Consider the following 20,551-nt stretch of genomic DNA (forward strand, 5'->3'; position numbering starts at 1 on the left):
TTATAGTTATTGGTTTTCGAGATTATTTTTGTGTGTACATGATTATTTAATACAATTAAAATCTAATGTTCAAAATCTAATGTACATTATATATATATATATATATATATATATATATATATATATATATATATATTTTTTTTGCCCTTGGAATGGAGGGGCTCCAAAACGGCACAGACTTATCCCACTTTGGCTACTCCACCTGCTCATAGCATTGAGCAAGTTATTCTTTGTAATTTGTGTAATTCGCCTATTAGTGATTGTGTTCATAAGTCGCCTCACATGCCTATCTCCAATTGTAAGAGAAAGATGATAATTTTGCATTTTGGTTTTGCGCGTTAATTTGTAAAGGACCATTTGATTTATTTTAGATGAGGGTTCTCCGAAGTAATCATGCGAGAGATTAATAGAAATTATATCTTTGTGTTGAGTATTGTTGGTTAGGCAAATGAATGGAAGGTCATATATGAAAGAGGCATTCAAATCAGTGAAAGATACAATAATTATTAGAGTTTGCATCATTATTTTATGAATTAGATAATAAAGGCATTATTTTATAAATTAGGCAATAAAGGCAAAACTCAGAAAATATGATAATATATTGTAGTATGTATTTAACTGGTCAGATGATTGAATGGAGCGATGGAATGATAGAAATTCGCTGGTGATATCTCTGGTCAATAGTTGATAGACTAGTTTTCGCAGTGGTGAATGGGACTTCACCCCAATCGAAAAGTAAGCGTTTTGACATATAATGTGGCATAAAGAAATTGTTATCAAATTTTGATAAAAAATAAAAAGCTGAATATCCTCCTCTGTTGAAGAATAAAAGCTATTAACTCCAATTAATGCTATAGTAGAATTAAGAAAAATCAGCCATTCCACACATGTACACTATTTACGATTCTTATCATACAACGTAGCATCTTCATCTACTGTCTTTTCTCTCATCTACAGTTTTTTTTCTCTGACTTCTTACATCACTCCATCCTTAAGAGCCCAGGAAACATAACTCGCCCTTGTTTCATTGCCTCAGTCCCATTTTATCCAAACCAAACACTCCCCTGCCCTAAAGTAAATGTATATGCTTCCCTTCCATCATACAAACTTCTTATCTCTCAGTACTCTGCTTTATGTACCATGCATCCTCAACACTCTATACATCTTCAGCAGTAACTTCCACACACATTCTCACAGTTACCCTAATTCGTTGCACTTCCGTGTAATTCAACACTGCCTTTCACATTCAACAGATTATCAAAATGCTCACTCCATCAACCGAGGACCTCGAAGAAATTTCAGAGCCATGACATCCAGAACTAACTCATTTCTATTCTTCACCCTTACTCAGATTCTGCCTTATACCCTTGTTCTACTGTACCCCTCTAGGCCAGCCCTATGAGTTGATAGTCAGGTCAGTGGTCTGGTTAAACTATTTTAATAATAATAATCTACACCTCTAAGCTATCCTAGACCCAGCCATCCTTTGCCTTTCCTATTTCTGCACATGGTGCCCTTTCCCCTTTGTCTTAATCTTAGCCAAAACATACAGCTTCCTCTCTGTAAACAAATTAGCTACTGTATATTTATTCTCAGGTGCACCAAAATCACACATACATTCAGAACCCTAAGATGCATCAGCCTTTTTCGTTTTAGATGTTTTACAATTAGTAAAGATTATGGATCTGCAACCCCAATACCTCAGGTCTTTTGGTGACAAAGACATCACATTAGTTGGTGAGAGTAATTTCTTTAATTTTGCGAGGGTGAGAGAATGTTTGCCATTGGCCCCTTCACAAATACCCATTGACAGTCACATTTAGAATGTTGTTATTTCCCAGCGTTCTGTGGGAGTGTGAATGTGATTACCATTGGTCACATATAAAGAGGCTCATCTCTTAGATGTGTTTGATATAAATGTTTGTGGATGTCGAATAATAGTTTTAAAAAATGAAATTATAAATACTGCAAAAGCTGTATATTCAGAGTTATAGCTTTGATTTACCAATTAAATTATGTTTTTTTTATATTACAGTCACCTGTATCATATATGAACAGTTAAATTCATATACACATATATATAATATATATATATAATATATATATATATATATATATATATATATATATATATATATATATATATATATATATATATGCTTATATATCATATATATTCCCGCATCATGTAAATGCTGAGGATTACATAAAAAAACTTCGACAGATGAGTAGGTAAAGACCACTATTAGTTCTTTGTTAATTACTTGAATTACATATTTTCTTACAATTCTGCCAGCGCAGTATCGGGAACTGTCAGAATTTGGGAGCGAATGGATAGAGAACAGAGAAAAGAGGGGATAATACAGGCGAAGCAGGGGGAGCTCAATAGAGTGATATCATTGTTACGAGAGACGTAATTAATCATCGCACAACAGATCTCCTCAGTGTTGCCAGCGTCCTCCACAGTGCTCGGTGTCATGGCAATTCGTAGTTCGGCGCTTGCAACGTTTCTCATCGCACGACAGACCACGTCATTTTCGTTATTCATGATCTCGAAATAAATACATCATTTTACGTAGTAGATGATTTTTTTGTAGTGAAATTTTGATTTAGGACGTCCTCAGCAACAAATTAGCCCCTCATTGCAACAACTGCTATCATCACCACGATTTTCGCGCGCACGCATACACACACAGAATACTGTATGGTGTGTGTATGTATGTATGTATATATAATATGCGTGTGTGTATACTGTATATATGTATATACTGTGTGTGTATATATATATATATATGTATGTATGTATATGTATGTGTATATATATATATATATATATATATATATATATATATATATATATATATATATATATATATATATATATATATATATATATATATATATATATATATATGCAGAATGCCTAATTGGGAATTGGAAGTCATGGCAAAGGTACAAAGAAAGTTGACCTGGCTGAATGTGGTGACTGTTGAGTTTTTGTGCTTATGATGAAAATATTCAGAATGCCTCTATTCTGGAGAAAGAAATTGACAAAAGCTTAGGGATGGATTAAGTTAATTTTAGAAAAGCAGGAATTGCACAAAATAAATATTTGTATTAGGGCACATTGTGTAGCAATTAATGAAATTTACAAATCCCCTTCTGAGCGCTTTTGCCAATTTCGAGAAGGCATTTGTACTAATTATATAGAAGGTCTTACGTCGCAACGATATTCCAGGAAGATGTGTAATATTGATGGAAGTTATTTAGATATATGATATTAATTGAAATTGTCCCTTTAACGAAGTAAATGTAAAGTTAATGTTGGAGTCTGAGTTTGCTGTAAATAGTTGGATTCTACAAGTGCATGTTATTTCACCTTGCCTGTTTGCCCTTCTCATGGAAGATAAGATGTAGATGGGGGTAATGATAAAAACTTGGGGGACTTACAACACCCATATGATGCTGGCTTAATCAGCAAAACTTAATAGAATGCTTCATATACTGAAAGAAATAGGACTCCAGATGAATATAAAAACAAAAGTAATGACCATAGATTGTGGTCAGAGGGATAAAATAAGGTTAGATGGAGAATGGGTTAGTATTGAATCTTTCAAACATTTAAGGACAATATCATCCTGTGCAGTTCTCTTGAGTTGAAATTTAGTGAAAGATTAAAATGGGTAAATGAAATAATGGGCTGGCTGAATACAATCAGAAAACCAGTTAAACTGAAATTTAATACAAAAGTAAGATTATATTCAAGTCTAGTACGATCTGTATTACTATACTGACTAGAATGTTGGTATAAGAATGAAACCATGATTAAAGATTTGTTGATATTAGAATATATTTTTAAAAAGAATATTAAAATTCATATGGCAAGATAGAAATGATAACATAAAGGAAATTACAGGAGTTTCATATGTAGATGAGATTGTGATGAAAGGGGGATGAAGGTGTTCTCAGAGCGCCTGGTAGAATTAATACCTCATAGTGTCAGCTGAGCTACTGCGGGCACCAGAAGAGCTGGAAGATGAGACCTACTTGGATGAGAATTGTCATACGGGAGGCTTGGGGTGTGTGGAGGTTTATGGAAAATAAAGCAGAGGGAAGACATGTGTGGCCGAATTTCGCAGAATCCTTTTTCGTTACGCGGCTTTGGAGGCATGGAGTGCTCCAGAAGTGTTACCCGTCGCATTTTTAGCCACACCCATTATCTACACTAGCTGTGACTTAACTACAATTCACCCACTTCACTGTCTAACAGTTACGTACTCGCCCTCTTGAAATTAGTAGAGGAATTGTGGTTTTGAGGGAATTTGTCCATATCGATACGTCTTCACCAGTGGAACGACCCATTGTCCTTTTATTCTCTGCATTACCAAATCTCAATCCCCGCTGTATCTCATACTGCCCCAGTATGAGACTTGTCCATTCTCTATCTAGAGTTTTTAGAGAGAAAGTTGTTTTCAAGTCCCATTGTTTTAAGTAATGATTTTTGGACGCCATTTGTCGATATCCCTTTTATTTTTAATTTATAATTTTACGGTTCTAATGAAGATGTGTGGAGTGTCTGAATGTTATTATGAGAGAAGAGTATAAAAAATTTTTTCCACTTTTAATATAGTGAATTACTTTAGCAAACGGCTTCTAAATCTCTTAGCAAATGAGTCTTAGTTCTCTCTCTCTCTCTCTCTCTCTCTCTCTCTCTCTCTCTCTCTCTCTCTCTCTCTCTCAAAATCCAGCTTTAAATACTGTCAGAGAGCAAGTAGTCTTGATGTGTTATGTAAAAAAACATTAGTGCCTAACAGATAACTGTGATGTGAAAACATTTTGTTTATTTCGGTAAAGTAGAAATTATTGCTTTGAAAATAAGCCAAAAATGAATTGTATTTTCGTTTTCAATTTGGTGTTTCTTAAAGAGAGCATTTGTTCATTTATTTTGTTTTTCCTATGTATAATATGTCCGTCTGTAAAGATGAATTGGTGTGGAATTAAAAACCCGATCCCTTCTCCTCTCTGATTGATTTTGAGATGTAGTGCACTTATCAGGCAATAGATGGCGTTGTACCCTGTGTGGCTATCAATCACGGGGAAGGCGACAGTTTTGCATCGCCGAAGACTGATAGGGCGTAGGGCTTTGTCGGCACCCCATTGTTCAAGGTTGTGATATCGCCTTAATCCTCCCGTTCTTGAATGGAAGCCGTTCAGGTTCGCCTGTTATTATGCCATGTAACCCCATTCATCCACCATGATTTGCGATAGCTTTATGGCGGAGAGAATCACTTTTACAATTTAGCGTGCATGTAAGTGTATATGTATATGTATATATATATACATATATATATATATATATATATATATATATATAGTATGTATATATATATGTAATATATATATATATATATATATATATAGAGAGAGAGAGAGAGAGAGAGAGAGAGAGAGAGAGAGAGAGAGAGAGAGAGAGAGAGAGAGAGAGAGAGAGGGGAGAGGAGGAGGAGGCTGGTCACTATTTGAACACACATATATATATATATATATGATTTATTGGTCACGTTTTTAACTAGGTATTGTAATCGCCACAGCGACCTTGTTAAGCTTTCGATTTCCCTATACATCTTACACTCTCCATGAGCTTTGAACTTAGATGGGGAGTGAAATAAAGAGACTCCAATCCCCAAGGTAGGATTCGAACCTACGCACTAGGGGCTGGTGTAAGATTAACTTTAACAACATGGTTACTAAAAAAGAATACATTCCATGGATATTACTGCTCATACAGTGTGTGTGTATATATATATATATATATATATATATATATATATATATATATATATATATATATATATATATATATATATATATATATATACATTTATTTATATATATATGTGTGTGTGTGTGTGTGTTGAATCTACAGGTCACTTCTTACCAGATACGTATGTAATTGTAATAAGCACAGCGGCCCTTTAAATTCTCGATTTCTTCACACCTTTTAGAAACATTTGTCAAAACAAAGCCTTAGATTAAAATGGAAGAGTATTAATATATCCTGCTACGGACGTCAGAATTAATTCATATTCTATTTGCATCTTAGGGTTTTTATTGACAAAAAGTGTGAAATCGAGAATTAAGATATATAGTATATATATATATATATATATATATATATATATATATATATATATATATATATATATATATATATATATATATATATAATTTGGTACGTTTTAGAAGAGTTGGAATAGACCCCTCCTCGTTATCGTATGGAAGCGCTGAGTAGTTAAGGGTTACCTCACCCTAACCTATGATGGAAGGGCCTTGTTAAGTTTTCTGCATTTGGGGTCAATCGTCGTAGCAATGGGCGTATCAAAAAAGTATAACGCAATGGAAAAGTTAGGTCCTTGTATCTATTACAAATACACAATATAGTATGTAGTATTCCTCCAAGTTAATCTTGCTGTTACTTAACACGAGAATATTTGCATTCTTGGTGACTTAACTCTGCCCTTAATACAAATTTTTATGAAGAATTGGTCTCGCTTTGTGCCTATCATGATATGGTATTGACTGAAGTTTGCAATCTGCCAGCTGATTCTTCCACTCACGTTAACCTTGGTTCTTTGACTAGAACGTGGATTGACCACTGCATATTAACTGAGGGACCAATCTGTAGCTAATTGCCATATTGAATATTCCATACAATCTGATATTTACCACTTACCACGACTATCTACGTTGATCAAATCCCTAAAAGAATGCTGCTGTCAGTAAAAGAAGTTAGAGAGGGTTAACTGGGATTTTGGTATCGAAGTTCTGACGGAAATGTTTTTTAGTATTTTGAAGTTAAGGCTCTCAAATGTTAATATTGACATGCACGTTCTCTTTTGTTGTAATCAATGCTGTCATCCCGTTGATCAAAAACTCTATATACATGGCAGATATGATGAACTGTGTACTACTGTAGTGACCACTGGAAAAGAACTATTGGGCACATATACATACATACATATATATATATATATATATATATATATATATATATATATATATATAAATAATATAATATATATATAATATATATACTGAATTTTATTTTTATTTATATATTTTTATTTTTTCCCACTTTTATATTTCTTATGTATGTTATTATTATATAAATCTTCGATATTATTATTTTGTCATTATTTTTCATTGGGGGGGACACGTGCCCAGGTGTGGGCCCCCCCCGGATCCGCTAGTGGATTTCGTTCTTGAGGCCCATGACATTGCTCGTGACGTATTCCTTTCCATGAGGATAATTGGGTCTTCGAGAGAATGGACCTGGACACTGCATATGCGCTTAAATGGTGTCGAGAGCATGAGTAGCAGTTAAGAGCGAGAGCACTTGGTTAGAGTTTAGTCTCTAAGAGTATGAAACGTTTTTAGTCAAACGTTAAATTATTGACTAAAAAGAAATGCACTAATGTCCCCCATAAAATTGAAGAAGCCGTAGGTTCTGAACAAATACTCCTATTGTGGAAAAAGCATTTCCCATCTGTTTTGAATATCATTCACGATAGCATTACTAGAAGTACTGTAGAAAGAAACTCTGAAATAAGCGATAGTGACTTAAATATAATATTACTCTAGATATGGTGAAAAAAACTGCTCATTCTTTGTCTATCAGTAAAGACCGCTAGACTATTTGCCCATGTTGATATGCCTCTTTTTTAGTTCATTGCCTGCTTCTGTTATGAAAGTTATAATAGTCCAGCTTTTAAACAATGTAACCAAAGACCCCGCAGTTACAAACAACTATAGGCCAATCGTAATTGGTAGATACATTCTAAAATGCTAGAATTAGTAATATTAACAAATATAAGGAATTTTTATATACAAGTGAGTATCAGTTTGGGTTTAAACCAAATCTAGTCGCAGAAATATGTTTATGCTTTAAAAAATGTTATCAATTATTACCATGTACAAAACACACCTGTATTTTTCTGCTTTTAAGATGCCATCGCAGCATTTGAACGGGTACACTATTGGAAGCTATTTCATCAATTGTTGTGCCGAAAGTTACCGGAACATTACGTCAGGTTACTTGCCTGTTGGTTTAACTTTCAAAATTTTGTTGTTCAATGGGATGTTCAATTTTCTGTCTCCTTCGGTAGCAGTAATAGCTCGAGACGGGAGGCATTCTGTCACCCTACCATATTAACAACATTTATGTAGACGACCTGAATATTCGACTGGCTGGTTCCGGAATAGGATGTCACATCCTGGATGTTGCGTTTAATAATTTGATAATTTATGGAGACTTCCCCATAGAACAAGATATATTATACAACACCAGCAAAACTGGGTGCATGTTGATTCCTTCTTGTAACAACAAATTATAGGAACACCCAAGGATTTCATTGCAAAATGACTTCTTACAACTTGTAAATTCATTCTCGTATCTGGGCCACACAATTACAAGCAACAATAAGAGCAATGATGATATTGAACAACAGTCGGAAGCTCTGTGTAAGAGGGAATATGCTTATAAGAAAATGTAATTTCTGTGACGATAAAAGTAAAGTTGAATTATTCAGAACTTTTTGTACGACCATCTATTGTTCCTCACTGTGCTATGGTATAATTACTCACAAGAAACTTGATGTTATCCGGCGTCATGTAGTATTTAGTTTAAAACAGAGATTGGAGAGATCAAATAATGTTTTGATACGATTGCTAAAAGACAGTGATGCGCCTTTATTACTTACACTTCGTGATGAATGGCTTAGAATACTCCACTGATATGTTAAACTGTTTCTTCTTTATATATATGGAATGATTGTATGTTTATTTTATTGATGGAGAATGATAGTTTTTACTGAGCCTGTTTACGGGTGCTTTTTAGGTCTAGTTGTATGACCTTTTTTTAAAGACTTTTATGTTTATTGGAAAGATACATTCCCACTTCGGTTGCGATAACTGTTTTTTTTTTCCTGTAAATTTGTTTGTTTAATAAATCAGAATTGTAGCCTCTTGGCACCATTTTTAAAAATATTTGATATGAATTCATATTGGAAAAAAAGTATTATTATTATTATTATTTTTCTTTTGTTCTATCACAGCCTTCCTATTCGACTGGGTGGCTTTTATAGTGTGGGGTTTCGGGTTCCATCCTACCTCCTTAGAAGTCCATCACTTTTCTCACTATGTGAGCTGTTTCTAGTAGCACACTTTCCTGCATGAGTCCTGGAGCTACTTCGACATCTAGTTTTTCCAGATTCCTTTTCAGGGATCTTGAGATCGTGCCAAGGGTCGTCCTGGCAGAAGTGAACTACTATTTACTTTGATTGTATGGAAGTAGCGATAGTGCTTACTGGCAACCAAAATCATGTACAGAATTTTTCAGAATGATCAATTGACTAAATGCGTTCCGCATATTTCTCTTTTAGAAATTTAACCTTTATGTTTTACTCACTGGATTCGAACACAAATATACTTATGATGTTTTATAGATCAAAGAAAAACCGATAAAACAGAGAAAATGCTCAGCAGCTGTGGCTGAAACTTATCAGTAATTTTGCTTTTGCTTATTTTGGTGTTATATCCAGAAACTTCAAGTAGTTGGAGAGAAAGAGAAAGAGAGAGAGAGAGAGAGAGAGAGCCTTTTTCACTACGGCAAAAGAAGGCGTTAGAAAAAATAACCAATAATTGTATTATAGTCTGTTTTTTTATATATATAAATATCAGAAATATAAATGGTATACAACAGAATAAACAAGCAGTAGACATCAAATACTAAGAGGCTACAGATTTGGCCCGCGAGAGAAAAGCGGTTGGCTGTCGTGGCGTATTACCATAATAAGTCAGGGATTTCCGCCGTGTCTCCAAGTATGCCCCGAGACTCAGAGAGGAGGATGTAATCACTCCTTTCTCTTACAACATGCTGCCATCTTACCACAATACACAGGAACTATTATTGACTCTGCGCGCGCTTAATGTGTAGCCCATTTGTTACCAGTGGACATTGCTCTTTTCCGAAAATAAAAACAAAAAAGTAGCAGAGATGGAACACTTATTTGTTGGCAGTGTTGTTCTGTGTATAGTTATCAAATTTTCTGCATCTGTAGTAATTTGCTTATATTTATGATTGTTTATATTGAGTATGATTGATGTATTGCAGGTTACTTCTGAGGTATAGTGAGTTGTATGTTAAACCATATAAGTGGTCTAGTATTTATGTATTCCTATGTGTGCACGGGCATATGCGTATATCTAATAAATATATAATGAGTGTGTGTATGTATATATGTAGTTCCTTTGTTACACTTAGTATGTATACATATATGTGTGTGTATATGTATGTATGTATATATGTATATATATATATATATATATATATATATATATATATATATATATATATATATATATATATATATATATATATATAGATAAAAGATCGAGAAAGAGAGAGAGAGAGAGAGAGAAAGAGAAAGAGAGAATAGCTTGTTGTGATATATGGATGCATTGCATATAAAATTCCTTTTAAGGCATAAAAAGCATTTACTCATTGTTTGTTTTATATTGTTTTTGCAGTTCATACTTAAATAAGCGACAAAGAAATGTGTTTTATTATACTTTTTAGCCCTGCACTATTAGTGTTCCCATAAAATTCTAACCTGTTTTATGGGTGATATTTTTATTTCTTAAATAATGTGACTTCATTAGGATTCCCTTTTTCTTTCAATTTAATATTTTTCACTTCTACTTTTTGCTCCTTTGAATTTTTGTTGAAAATGAATTGAATTTGTAGTCCATGGAACGAACTGAATTTCAGTGTTTAAACTAAGTAGAAGTCCTTTTGTTCACCTAAACGCCATGTATTATATAATATTCTTGGTACGTCTATAATTACAGCATTGTGTATGTAGGCAACAGAACTTTAGTTTATATGCTACTTTATTCCCATGTATATTTAAATAAACAGATTTGGGGTACCGTTGAATTGTAATCATCCTCGTTTTTCTTGGTTCATGTTAATGAGCTTTGTAATATTTCAGACCCACACACAACCACTTACGCAGTCTGCTGTAGTCTGTAACAGTAAAATTGTTTAATAAAATATTAAATATATCTTGTTATGAGGATCGCTCTCCATCTTAATTCAGGATGAAATACTCGTTTAATGTTGGGGAGGAAACAGAGAAAGTCATATTTATTGAAGAAATAAACAAATTGACGTGGCGAGAGTGGAGAGAAAATAAGAAGCATGAAGTAGGGCAGATTATTGGCGAATCATCCATTACCTCGTGTGGGATAAGCTGTCAGCCTCCCTACACGGATCACTTCGTGGTGGACATCCGCTGGATGACACACGTCCATACACACACACACACACACACACACACACACACACACACACACACAGATACCATTACAAACACAGAGGCTTCCTCTAATGAAACTTGTGTTAGTCTTGTTCTCGATTTTATGAAGGAAACAGTATGCAGTTGACCATGTGATTTTTCTGTTTACATTATGAGTTAGAATATATGAGGTCTATGAAGTTGATTAGAAATGAGGACAGGAAAAAAATAAGGCCCAGTTGCATTTGTTTTGATTGCGCGGGAAATAAGGAAGACCCTGATTTTAGAAAGAATTTTGAGATTTGAAAATCTGCGTTCGAACTGACAAAAGTAGAAATTTTCCTTCCTTTATGTTCACTTTATAGGTGTATCTGAAATTAACTGGATGTTTGACTCGAAAATGAAGACCGTTTGGTGCCTCAAGTTTTAAATTTTGCAAAGGAACGTTTATGATTTTGAAAAAGAAGAATTAAGAAATTTTATAATATTACTAAAGTGGTTACTCCGTACTTAAGGCTCTTAAGACGTGAACAGTCAAGTTAGTTTGCGATAAACCCTGCAATAATAGACATTTTTATCGAATGGTATACGGAAGCAGACTTTTAGCCAATGCTTTATATATCTTTCTTTTCAAAATAGTAATTTCTTTTCAAGATAGTCATTTTTAAAAGAATTTTACTTTTTGACCTTTTGATGTTAGAAGTATTGAATTATATGTAATTCACACCGACAAGAAAATATAGTTGATAAAAGAATTACGGGTAAAATTTGGCGTCATGTGAAACTCTTGTGAAACATTCCTGGGGTTTTTAATTAAAAAATATAAAAAAAATGAATGTGCATAAATTAATAAGCAAGAGTATTTTCCAGTAGATAACAGGATTCTTTACGTGGAAATATACTGGGTCAAATAGGTTATAAGTTATATGAAACTTCTAAATGATATGGTACTAGAACAAACCGTCGCAAAGTAGCATTGAAGCGTAAGCTCCTCAACAATTATTACCTTCATCAAGGAAGCAGGAAGGGAGTTATGTTTTCACGATTTCAGTACTTTATGTTATTACTTCTAAGATACAGCTTTTACATACATCTCTTTCACCTCTCCTATCCAGTTTTGTTATTCTTTTCATCAAAATGTAATTGAATCTTACTTCTATCAACAATTAGCGTTCGCGGGTTACTTCTAACTGTCCTGAAGAGATCAGGCCATGTTTCTCTACTTTGAGCTGATAGCTGTATATCTATCAATTCTCGTATGTTTGACTGCAAGATGGCTGCTCAGTTTTTGTTTCATTTTCACTTGTATATTTCAGCCACTGTTCTGATCAGCAGAGTAAGAGAGCTCCTCCCACATTTAACTTGTAAAAATCAGTTCGTTCATGTAATGTCAAGAGTTGAACTTGTCCCTTTCTATTGTATGTTTCCATCTTTTAAGACACTTTCTTCGGGAGTAAACCCTTTTTCCTTCCTCATATGTTTCTCTTTCCTCAGCCTGGGCTAGGTAAGGATATTGGTTGTCTTTGCCATGGGCCAATCTGTTAAAAAAAAAAAAAAATCATTCGCTATAGTCTCTTTCACACGAACCTTATTAACTCACCAAAGACCACCAACAAATGCTTATGACCATACTCTGACTCACAAAAGTTTGTTAACAAATCCATATGAACCCTCTGAAAAGGCCTACTAGGGATAGGAAAAGACCCCAGTTTACATGATGTAACCCTCGCCGGTTTACATGAATTACACAGAAGATTCTTTCACAAATCTCTCTACTGAAGAAAACATATTTTTCCAGAAAAAATTATCACGTAACTTCTGGTACACCTTCTCAATCCCCAAATGTTGACTACCAAATTTACAGTATGTAATCTCCAAAACCACTGGAATCTGCTCCTTTGGTACCACAATCTGTGTTGTATCCCCCTTATCCTTACTACTCCTCAACTTATATTTTATTTTCCTTGCCAATAAATTACCCTCTAACTCCAAAACTGAATAAGGCAGTCTATAACCCTCTCACTAATTCACCTCTAAGAAATGCCTTTGCATCTGCCAAAACCTCATCTTCATCTTGTTTCTTCTCCACCAAACTAATATCCCAGTCCATACTCTCGCCCATTGCATTACACACATGCTCATCCTCCGTGTCCAAAAAATTCCTACCAAGAGCATCCGCTACCTTCTGAACATCACACCATGAAAACTGTACATCATCTCTCAATAATGCTGGCAATGTAGAATACCCTTTCACGAACCTACAGAAAAACCCGGCTATTCCCATGAACGAGCGAACAATTTTTGTACTTTTTGGTGTAGGAAAATTTGCAATCGCTTTGACTGTCCCGTCATTCACTTGAACGCCGTCTTTCGAACTAATGTCCTAAATATACAATATTCCTCTTCAAAAAATCACACTTGGCTAGTTTAACTTTCAGACCTGCCATCCTAAACCGCCTGAGGATTTCCTTAAGCACTTCTAAATGTTCCTCTTTAGAATCTGTAGCAATTAATATATCATCCACTTAAACAAACACATTTTTCCCCAACATCCCGTGCAAGACTTTATTCACTAGCCTCATAAAAGTAATAGGACTACCCGACAGACCAAAAGGCATCCTTGTCAATTCACAATGTCTCTTGGGAATTGAAAATGCTGTCAACTTTCCACTCTCTTCACGCAGTGGCATTTGCAAAAACCCTTGCATGAGGTCAGTTGATGAATAAATATTCCTACCTCCAATTTCCACAAATAAATCTGGCAAACGCCACCAGATACCTGTCTGGAATAGTCATCACATTTAATTTTCTAAAATCCAACACTCATGGATTGAACCATCCTTGTTAGGTACCGCCAACAACGGAAAATTAAATGGTGACGAGCTAGGCCTAATTATACATTCCTCCTCCCACTTATTAACCTATTGTTCCACCTACTTCCTAATCTGAAAAGGTATCCTATATGAGGGGACATAGATAGGCTTTGTCCCCCTCTCTAAATGCACCTGATGCACTAACACATGCATTGGCCCCAATTTATCTCCTTTCAGAGCAATAACATCTGAGTATTCATCCAACACCTTACCTAACCCCTCTATGCATTCCTTATAGTCTGCCTAGCCCAAATGATTCTAAAAACTCTCCCTTCTAATCTCTATTTCAGCCTCCGAAAACCCATTTTGCTCCCCTATAAATGCCACAGATTGTTTCCTCTCCATTCTTCCAGTCTACAACATAAGTATTCCTCTGATACCTCCTAACTGAATTATTACAGTTTAACAATTCTACCCATGTAACCCCTTTATTTAATACCTTATTTATTGAAACTGTACTAACCACTCATTTAAGTTCTCAGTGCCTTCCACCACACACACCTGTTAATCCACTTTTATATCTCTCACCTGAACTTTCACTAACCCAACCATACCTGGTTCTAAAATTACATCCTCCATTTAAACACCTTTATATATCCTCCTCCCTCACCATTAGGCTCACTTTCTTCCTGTGGTTGATTATCTCCCACATTTTGCTCATTATTCCCACTTATTTCCTCATTATCCCCATAACAGATATATTCCCCTCCATTTCCTCAGCACCAACATACAGGATAAAACCTCCAGTTTCACCAACCATTATACCTTGTGTACTAGGGCATATAGAAATACCGTTCCTAGTACTTGCTGGATGCCCCAATAAAACTTTATTACCCAAGTTAACTTCTCTCACCACCAAAACTGGTTCCCTTATTAACTGGTTCCACAGCAAAAAACAGACATCTGCCACACCTACAACATCCAGTTTATGAGCTTGGGCATCACACACTTTCTCCTCTGAATGCCTTAGATGATACTGGGAAAACATCGATTGATAAAAATCATAGTTCACTAAACTGACTGATGCACCCATATCTACAAAAATCAAAAGATTAGACCCAGTTACCGCTCCCTTCACCACCAGCTTCGGTTCCCCTTTATCTCCCAAAAGCCCTATATGACCTGAACAATTTATCCTTTCCCTTTTGGTTGATCCACCCTCTAAAAATTCTGTCTATTTTTAGACTTCTTTGAATATCCCTCCTGAGGAGCTTTCTTATTGCTACTCACAAAATTCTGAGCTACTGGCCTACATTACTCTTTTTGAGCGATGGACAGAACTGCCAAGTAGAACTCCTACACCCACCACAGTATTTAACTTCGCAAAACTTCTTCGAGTGACCCTGCTTATTACAACTGAAGCAATGAAAACTGTGGTGTTTGATCTGTAGATCTTCTATCACTCTCCACTTACCAAAAAACTACCGGAAGCAAAACCTGAGTCTCCCTGCAGAAAGTTCCTATGAGCCCCCATCATAGTTTTTGGCCCCCAGTTGAAAAATGTGCTATCTACCGTCGGGCATTTCAACATGTGCTTCTTGTTTTGGGCGAAAATAAATGATTCATCAGATGTAGGCTCTATCAGACCATCAAAACTGCTCACAGTGGCATCTGGAACCTCATTCAAAAACAGGAAGAAATGCAACTACATCTGAAAATTCTCTCACGATATAGAATTGCCCCGTACCCAGCCCTAGCCTTTCAATTTCTCCACTAAATCCGAAGCTGCATCAAATAACTGCGAGCTATACTCTACCATAGAACTCCAGATGTTATAGAATGCTCTCAGACCAAATCACCACATTCATCTGCTCCATACGCAGTTCTTAGAAAAACCTTCAGGTCATCCCAAGTCCGGCATTTCTTAAATCCAAAGCTACGACAGCATTTTCCAATGTCTCTCACATCTAAAGCAAGAAATCCTTGTGCCTCATTAAAGGCATGTCTCATCTGTGATTTTCTTTGTATTCAAGTGACTTTGAATATTCTCAATAAAAATCTCAAACAGCTGTCCCAAAACCCCATTCACCAACTCTGCAAAGGGCTGAATTGGTGCCACAAACGTTGTTACCCTATGAATCAATGTTTTATTGTCTGTGTCCCTGACAGCCATTTAAAATAATTTCCCTTTCTGGTTTCTATGTGAACAGGAACTACTCCACACCCCTGTAAAAACCATTCTCAACCATAACCACATATAACATTAAAACTTGCACAATATGTTCTAACACAAAACAAAAACCGAACAAAAAAAAATCAAATTGCTATCCCCTTAACCTTAATTATTCACAACTCCAGGGGAGCAAATCGCTTCTTATACCTGCACGCAAACACCTGAGTACTATGTCACATAAAATTTCAAGGGTAACTCACAAGAACCCACACAAGAGAAAAAAAATAAAGGGAAAAAAATCTCCGAAGGAAAATTCTCCACTCAATATCCCCGACATTTTGTCTCCATGCAATATTTGCTGATTCTGCAACAAAGACTCCGCTCCTCTGTATCCAAGCAGAGACCCAGGTGATTCGCTAAGTAGGCAAACCACTCATTGCACCCTACACCACACAACTAAGAATAACTGGATTAAAAAAAAAAAAAAAAAAAAAAAAAAACTTAATAAAGTCAGCCCATATGAATAACCTATTCCACCCCATAATAATTCCATAAGAGAAAAACGAAAGACTGAAGAGAGAAAATAAAATTTTAACCAACAAAAATTAAAAATCAAAAAGAAAAAACTCACTTTTTCCCCATGCATCGAATCCCAGCGACCGCCAACTCGGAACATTAAACACATTTCAACTAAAAACTCACAAATATATAATTAACGTCGAAGACGTCAGTAAAATACCGGACACCCAGTAATCACCCTTTACTAAATCACCAGTTCAGAAAGATTAACCATCACTCAGCAAGCACGGTTGCCTCCCCAGATAAAAATGCAAGCCCAAGAAATTCTCCTCTAAGCTCCGAAGTACCAACTGCCCTGCATTTCACCCCAGATAATGCTGTATTTACTATGTATCCCCATTGGTATACCTATCTCTACAATCTACATCAGTCATACTCTCTCTTTGTGTGTTAACATTTGTAAAGGTTGGTAATTTCAAAGTTAAATACTCACTCTTTCAGCAAAAAGAGAATCCCAATTCCCGAGGTTTCCAAGTCGTCTAACTACTCTGATTTTTCAAAAAGGAATTAATAAATCTTCACAAGAGCCCTTTGCACTTAGCGGTTTCTACAACACACAAACTAATACACACTTCCGTTTAATACACCTAGAAATCTGATTAAAACCGGACCCAAGGTGTCTTGAAAACTCTATCTAGAACAGTGATGGAAAGCTCCACCCTGACACATGTTGATGACCCTTCAAAATCCAAAGGTTGGTGTCCGAACAATGCTGAATTATAAGACATCCAGGTCACTTTCTTCTACCTACGAGATTTCCTAAACATCGCAAGAGATCGTATGTCGCAAACATGTACCCAAATTCCTACTTACTCAAGTGCACACACACACACACACACACACACACACACATATATATATATATATATATATATATATATATATATATATATATATATATATATATATATATATATATATATATATATATATAGTCACGTTTGCACAGCCGTGGGGAATAAGGGATGGCTCTAATTATGACCTAGATAACGGCAACTGACTATTAAGGAAGCTACGCTCTGTTGAACAGAATATGTAATAGTGATTATACTCAAATTACCGTAAGAATAAGGGTTCAAGGCAAACTTGGATTGTCCACTTAAAAGTATAATTCACTAAAGAATCAGAAGAGAAAATATTAACAGGAGCTATCAATGGAGCTCTGTGGCACTATTCAAATTACTGTACTAAGATTACAATCTCTAAGCAAAGTGCCACACAAATGTGCAAGCATTATAACTGTGCCTTCTTAGGCTAATACACATCACAAGTATGGGAGAGGATCCTTAGAATGTATAGGATGAGGTACAAGCAAGCGAGGCAGGACCACACTGGGATTCCGGGTATCTTGACCAGATATGGCACCTGTAGTTTGCAGGAAGATGGCACTGTTGACCTACAGGTAATTCCACACAACAGGTACTCACAACACGGATCTGCAAGAGCAGGGAGGTTGAAATAAATGAAGGGACTTGAATGACAGTTAACTTAGAGTACATAAGCAGATAGCAAGACACTGGTGTCGCTAATTTACTGTATATTAACACTTGTAGTCAAAGCGAATGTGGAATTAACGCTAATATTCCAATATCGAAATTCAGACACCACAGTCAAAATCACGAGTCTCTGAGGGAGAAAACGCAGAGGGCTATGCTATGGAAATAGGAGAACAGATGGGAAAATCAGGTAAAAACAAAATGGTGAGGCCAAGCAAACAACTTAAACAACTTCCAATCACATGACCTTAGTCCATGGTTAAGACGTGAAGGTGATCAGAGCTGGGATCCCATCGCAGGACGTCAGTGGAAGCTGCGTCACGTACAGTCCCCCACCATAGAGGGAGTAGATGAAGTAGAGGGGCGCTGGTAGTCTACAGAGGCATCAGCGCTCAGAGGGTGAGGTGGTGAGAGAGGACACTATCTGATTGACAGCATCAGAGGGAGGTCTAGTGAGGACTCAATCAGAGCTCCTGTTCGGACAATCTTCTCGACAGGTAGGCGTTGTAAGATACACTTGCTCCTAGAGGGTCCCTCGGAGCTCGTATGTATACTGCAAATGGCACCAACGGTGGTCGTGTTTTGACAGTTCCTCTTAATAGGGTTATCTATTGTCCTCATCTTGGATAAGCCAGTAATCCTTGCAGGTACCTGGAAAGGTTGTTGAAAGTCAGCTGATTAAAGGTTCCAGGGAGAGAGAGGACAGTAGTGAGAGGATGAGACTTGAGAGTCGAGGTCATGAGGCAGAGATGCTGGTGTAGGGTCAGGTCAAGGTAGTGATCCTTAATGGCATGGCAGGTAGCTGATGGGGGGGGGGATTTCCTCAGAGGGCTCTCGTGACAAGATTGGCTGGGGATTGCCCAACAATATGTAGAGGGTGTGAAGTCTCAAAGGGATTTTCTTTAATGTGCTGCCTTAATTACTTGGGGACGTTCACACTGCCTTGAGTTTAGAACTCAAAGGGATTTCCTTCTAAAATCCTTCTTACAGGACATTAAAATGACATTGGTGCAGGGGCCTTAATTACCTGCTCATTTGACACCTGGGTTGTCATTATTGGAAAGGGCAAGGCGTGGGAAATGTCAGTTACTTTACAAAACATCTTGTATTTCTTTTGCAAATTACTCCAATTTATATTTAACTATTAACACAGAAAAGCATAAAACAAACTGGCAAAAGGACATTCGTAACAATGTATGTATATATAGTATATATATATATATATATATATATATATATATATATATATATATATATATATATATATATATATATAAATAAATGTGTATACTTATATATATTTTTTCCCATATTACTCCATATGTCTTACCTTTTCAGTCCTTTTTTATACATATGCTATATATACAAAACGTTTATCTTATAACTTAAATCTTATTTTTTATCATTTGCATTCAATATCCATAATTCACTTCCTTTACCATAAAGGAGAGTTGATTCCAACCAACCTTGGCTTTCAAAGACGCTTTAAGTCTCTTCCTGATATTTTGCACAGACATTCCTACTTTTCTCTCTTCACATAAATGACACCTCTCATCCTGCCACCATCCATTATAACTAACACCCAGTACGTACGGATCAACCGTTTCCATTCTTCCATCATCCTTAGGAACAAACATTACTCGATCTTCCTGGTTAGCGTATGTGACACAGACGCACACAGTAGATATATATATATATATATATATATATATATATATATATATATATATATATATATGTATATATAATATATATATGTGTGTGTGTGTGTGTATGTATGTATGTGTATATATATGTGTGTATGTGTGTATATTATTAATAGTGAAAATAATATCAGAGCATTTCTTCAAAGATCTCGGATCATTGTTTAAAATAAGGCAATTATCGAACTTTCTTGACTTATACGTAAATGAATTGGCGCTGACTTTCAGGGTTGATCAATCAAGAAGAAATAAATCAAAAGCTTGGAGTTCTTATTCCCTTGCTATGTACTGTATATATTGCCCCGGCAGGGCGAATCCTGTTGTGCCTCACTAGTAACAAAAAGCTGAGAACTCATTGTAATCATACTCCTGCACAACATATTAAGGATTGTTTATATATTCGTGTTCGTGGATGTGTAAGCTTATAAGC

At 35.7% G+C, this 20,551-nt stretch overlaps 2 protein-coding genes across 3 annotated transcripts in view; one reads left to right on the plus strand and one right to left on the minus strand.

Annotated features, from left to right (window-relative positions):
• The window catches only part of LOC136828660 (protein spaetzle 5-like), a 395,065-nt gene that overhangs the window by 218,734 nt on the left and 155,780 nt on the right, over positions 1-20,551 (plus strand). The window lies entirely within an intron of this gene.
• Positions 1-20,551, minus strand: part of LOC136829031 (uncharacterized) — a 55,728-nt gene that overhangs the window by 8,838 nt on the left and 26,339 nt on the right. Inside the window, exon 4 of the mRNA XM_067087418.1 lies at positions 13,389-13,586. Within this exon, the coding sequence (XP_066943519.1) occupies positions 13,389-13,586 (198 nt within the window). The remainder of the gene's footprint in view (positions 1-13,388; positions 13,587-20,551) is intronic.

This window comes from Macrobrachium rosenbergii, chromosome 43 (genome assembly GCF_040412425.1).
Source record: "Macrobrachium rosenbergii isolate ZJJX-2024 chromosome 43, ASM4041242v1, whole genome shotgun sequence".
Lineage (NCBI taxonomy): Eukaryota > Metazoa > Arthropoda > Malacostraca > Decapoda > Palaemonidae > Macrobrachium > Macrobrachium rosenbergii.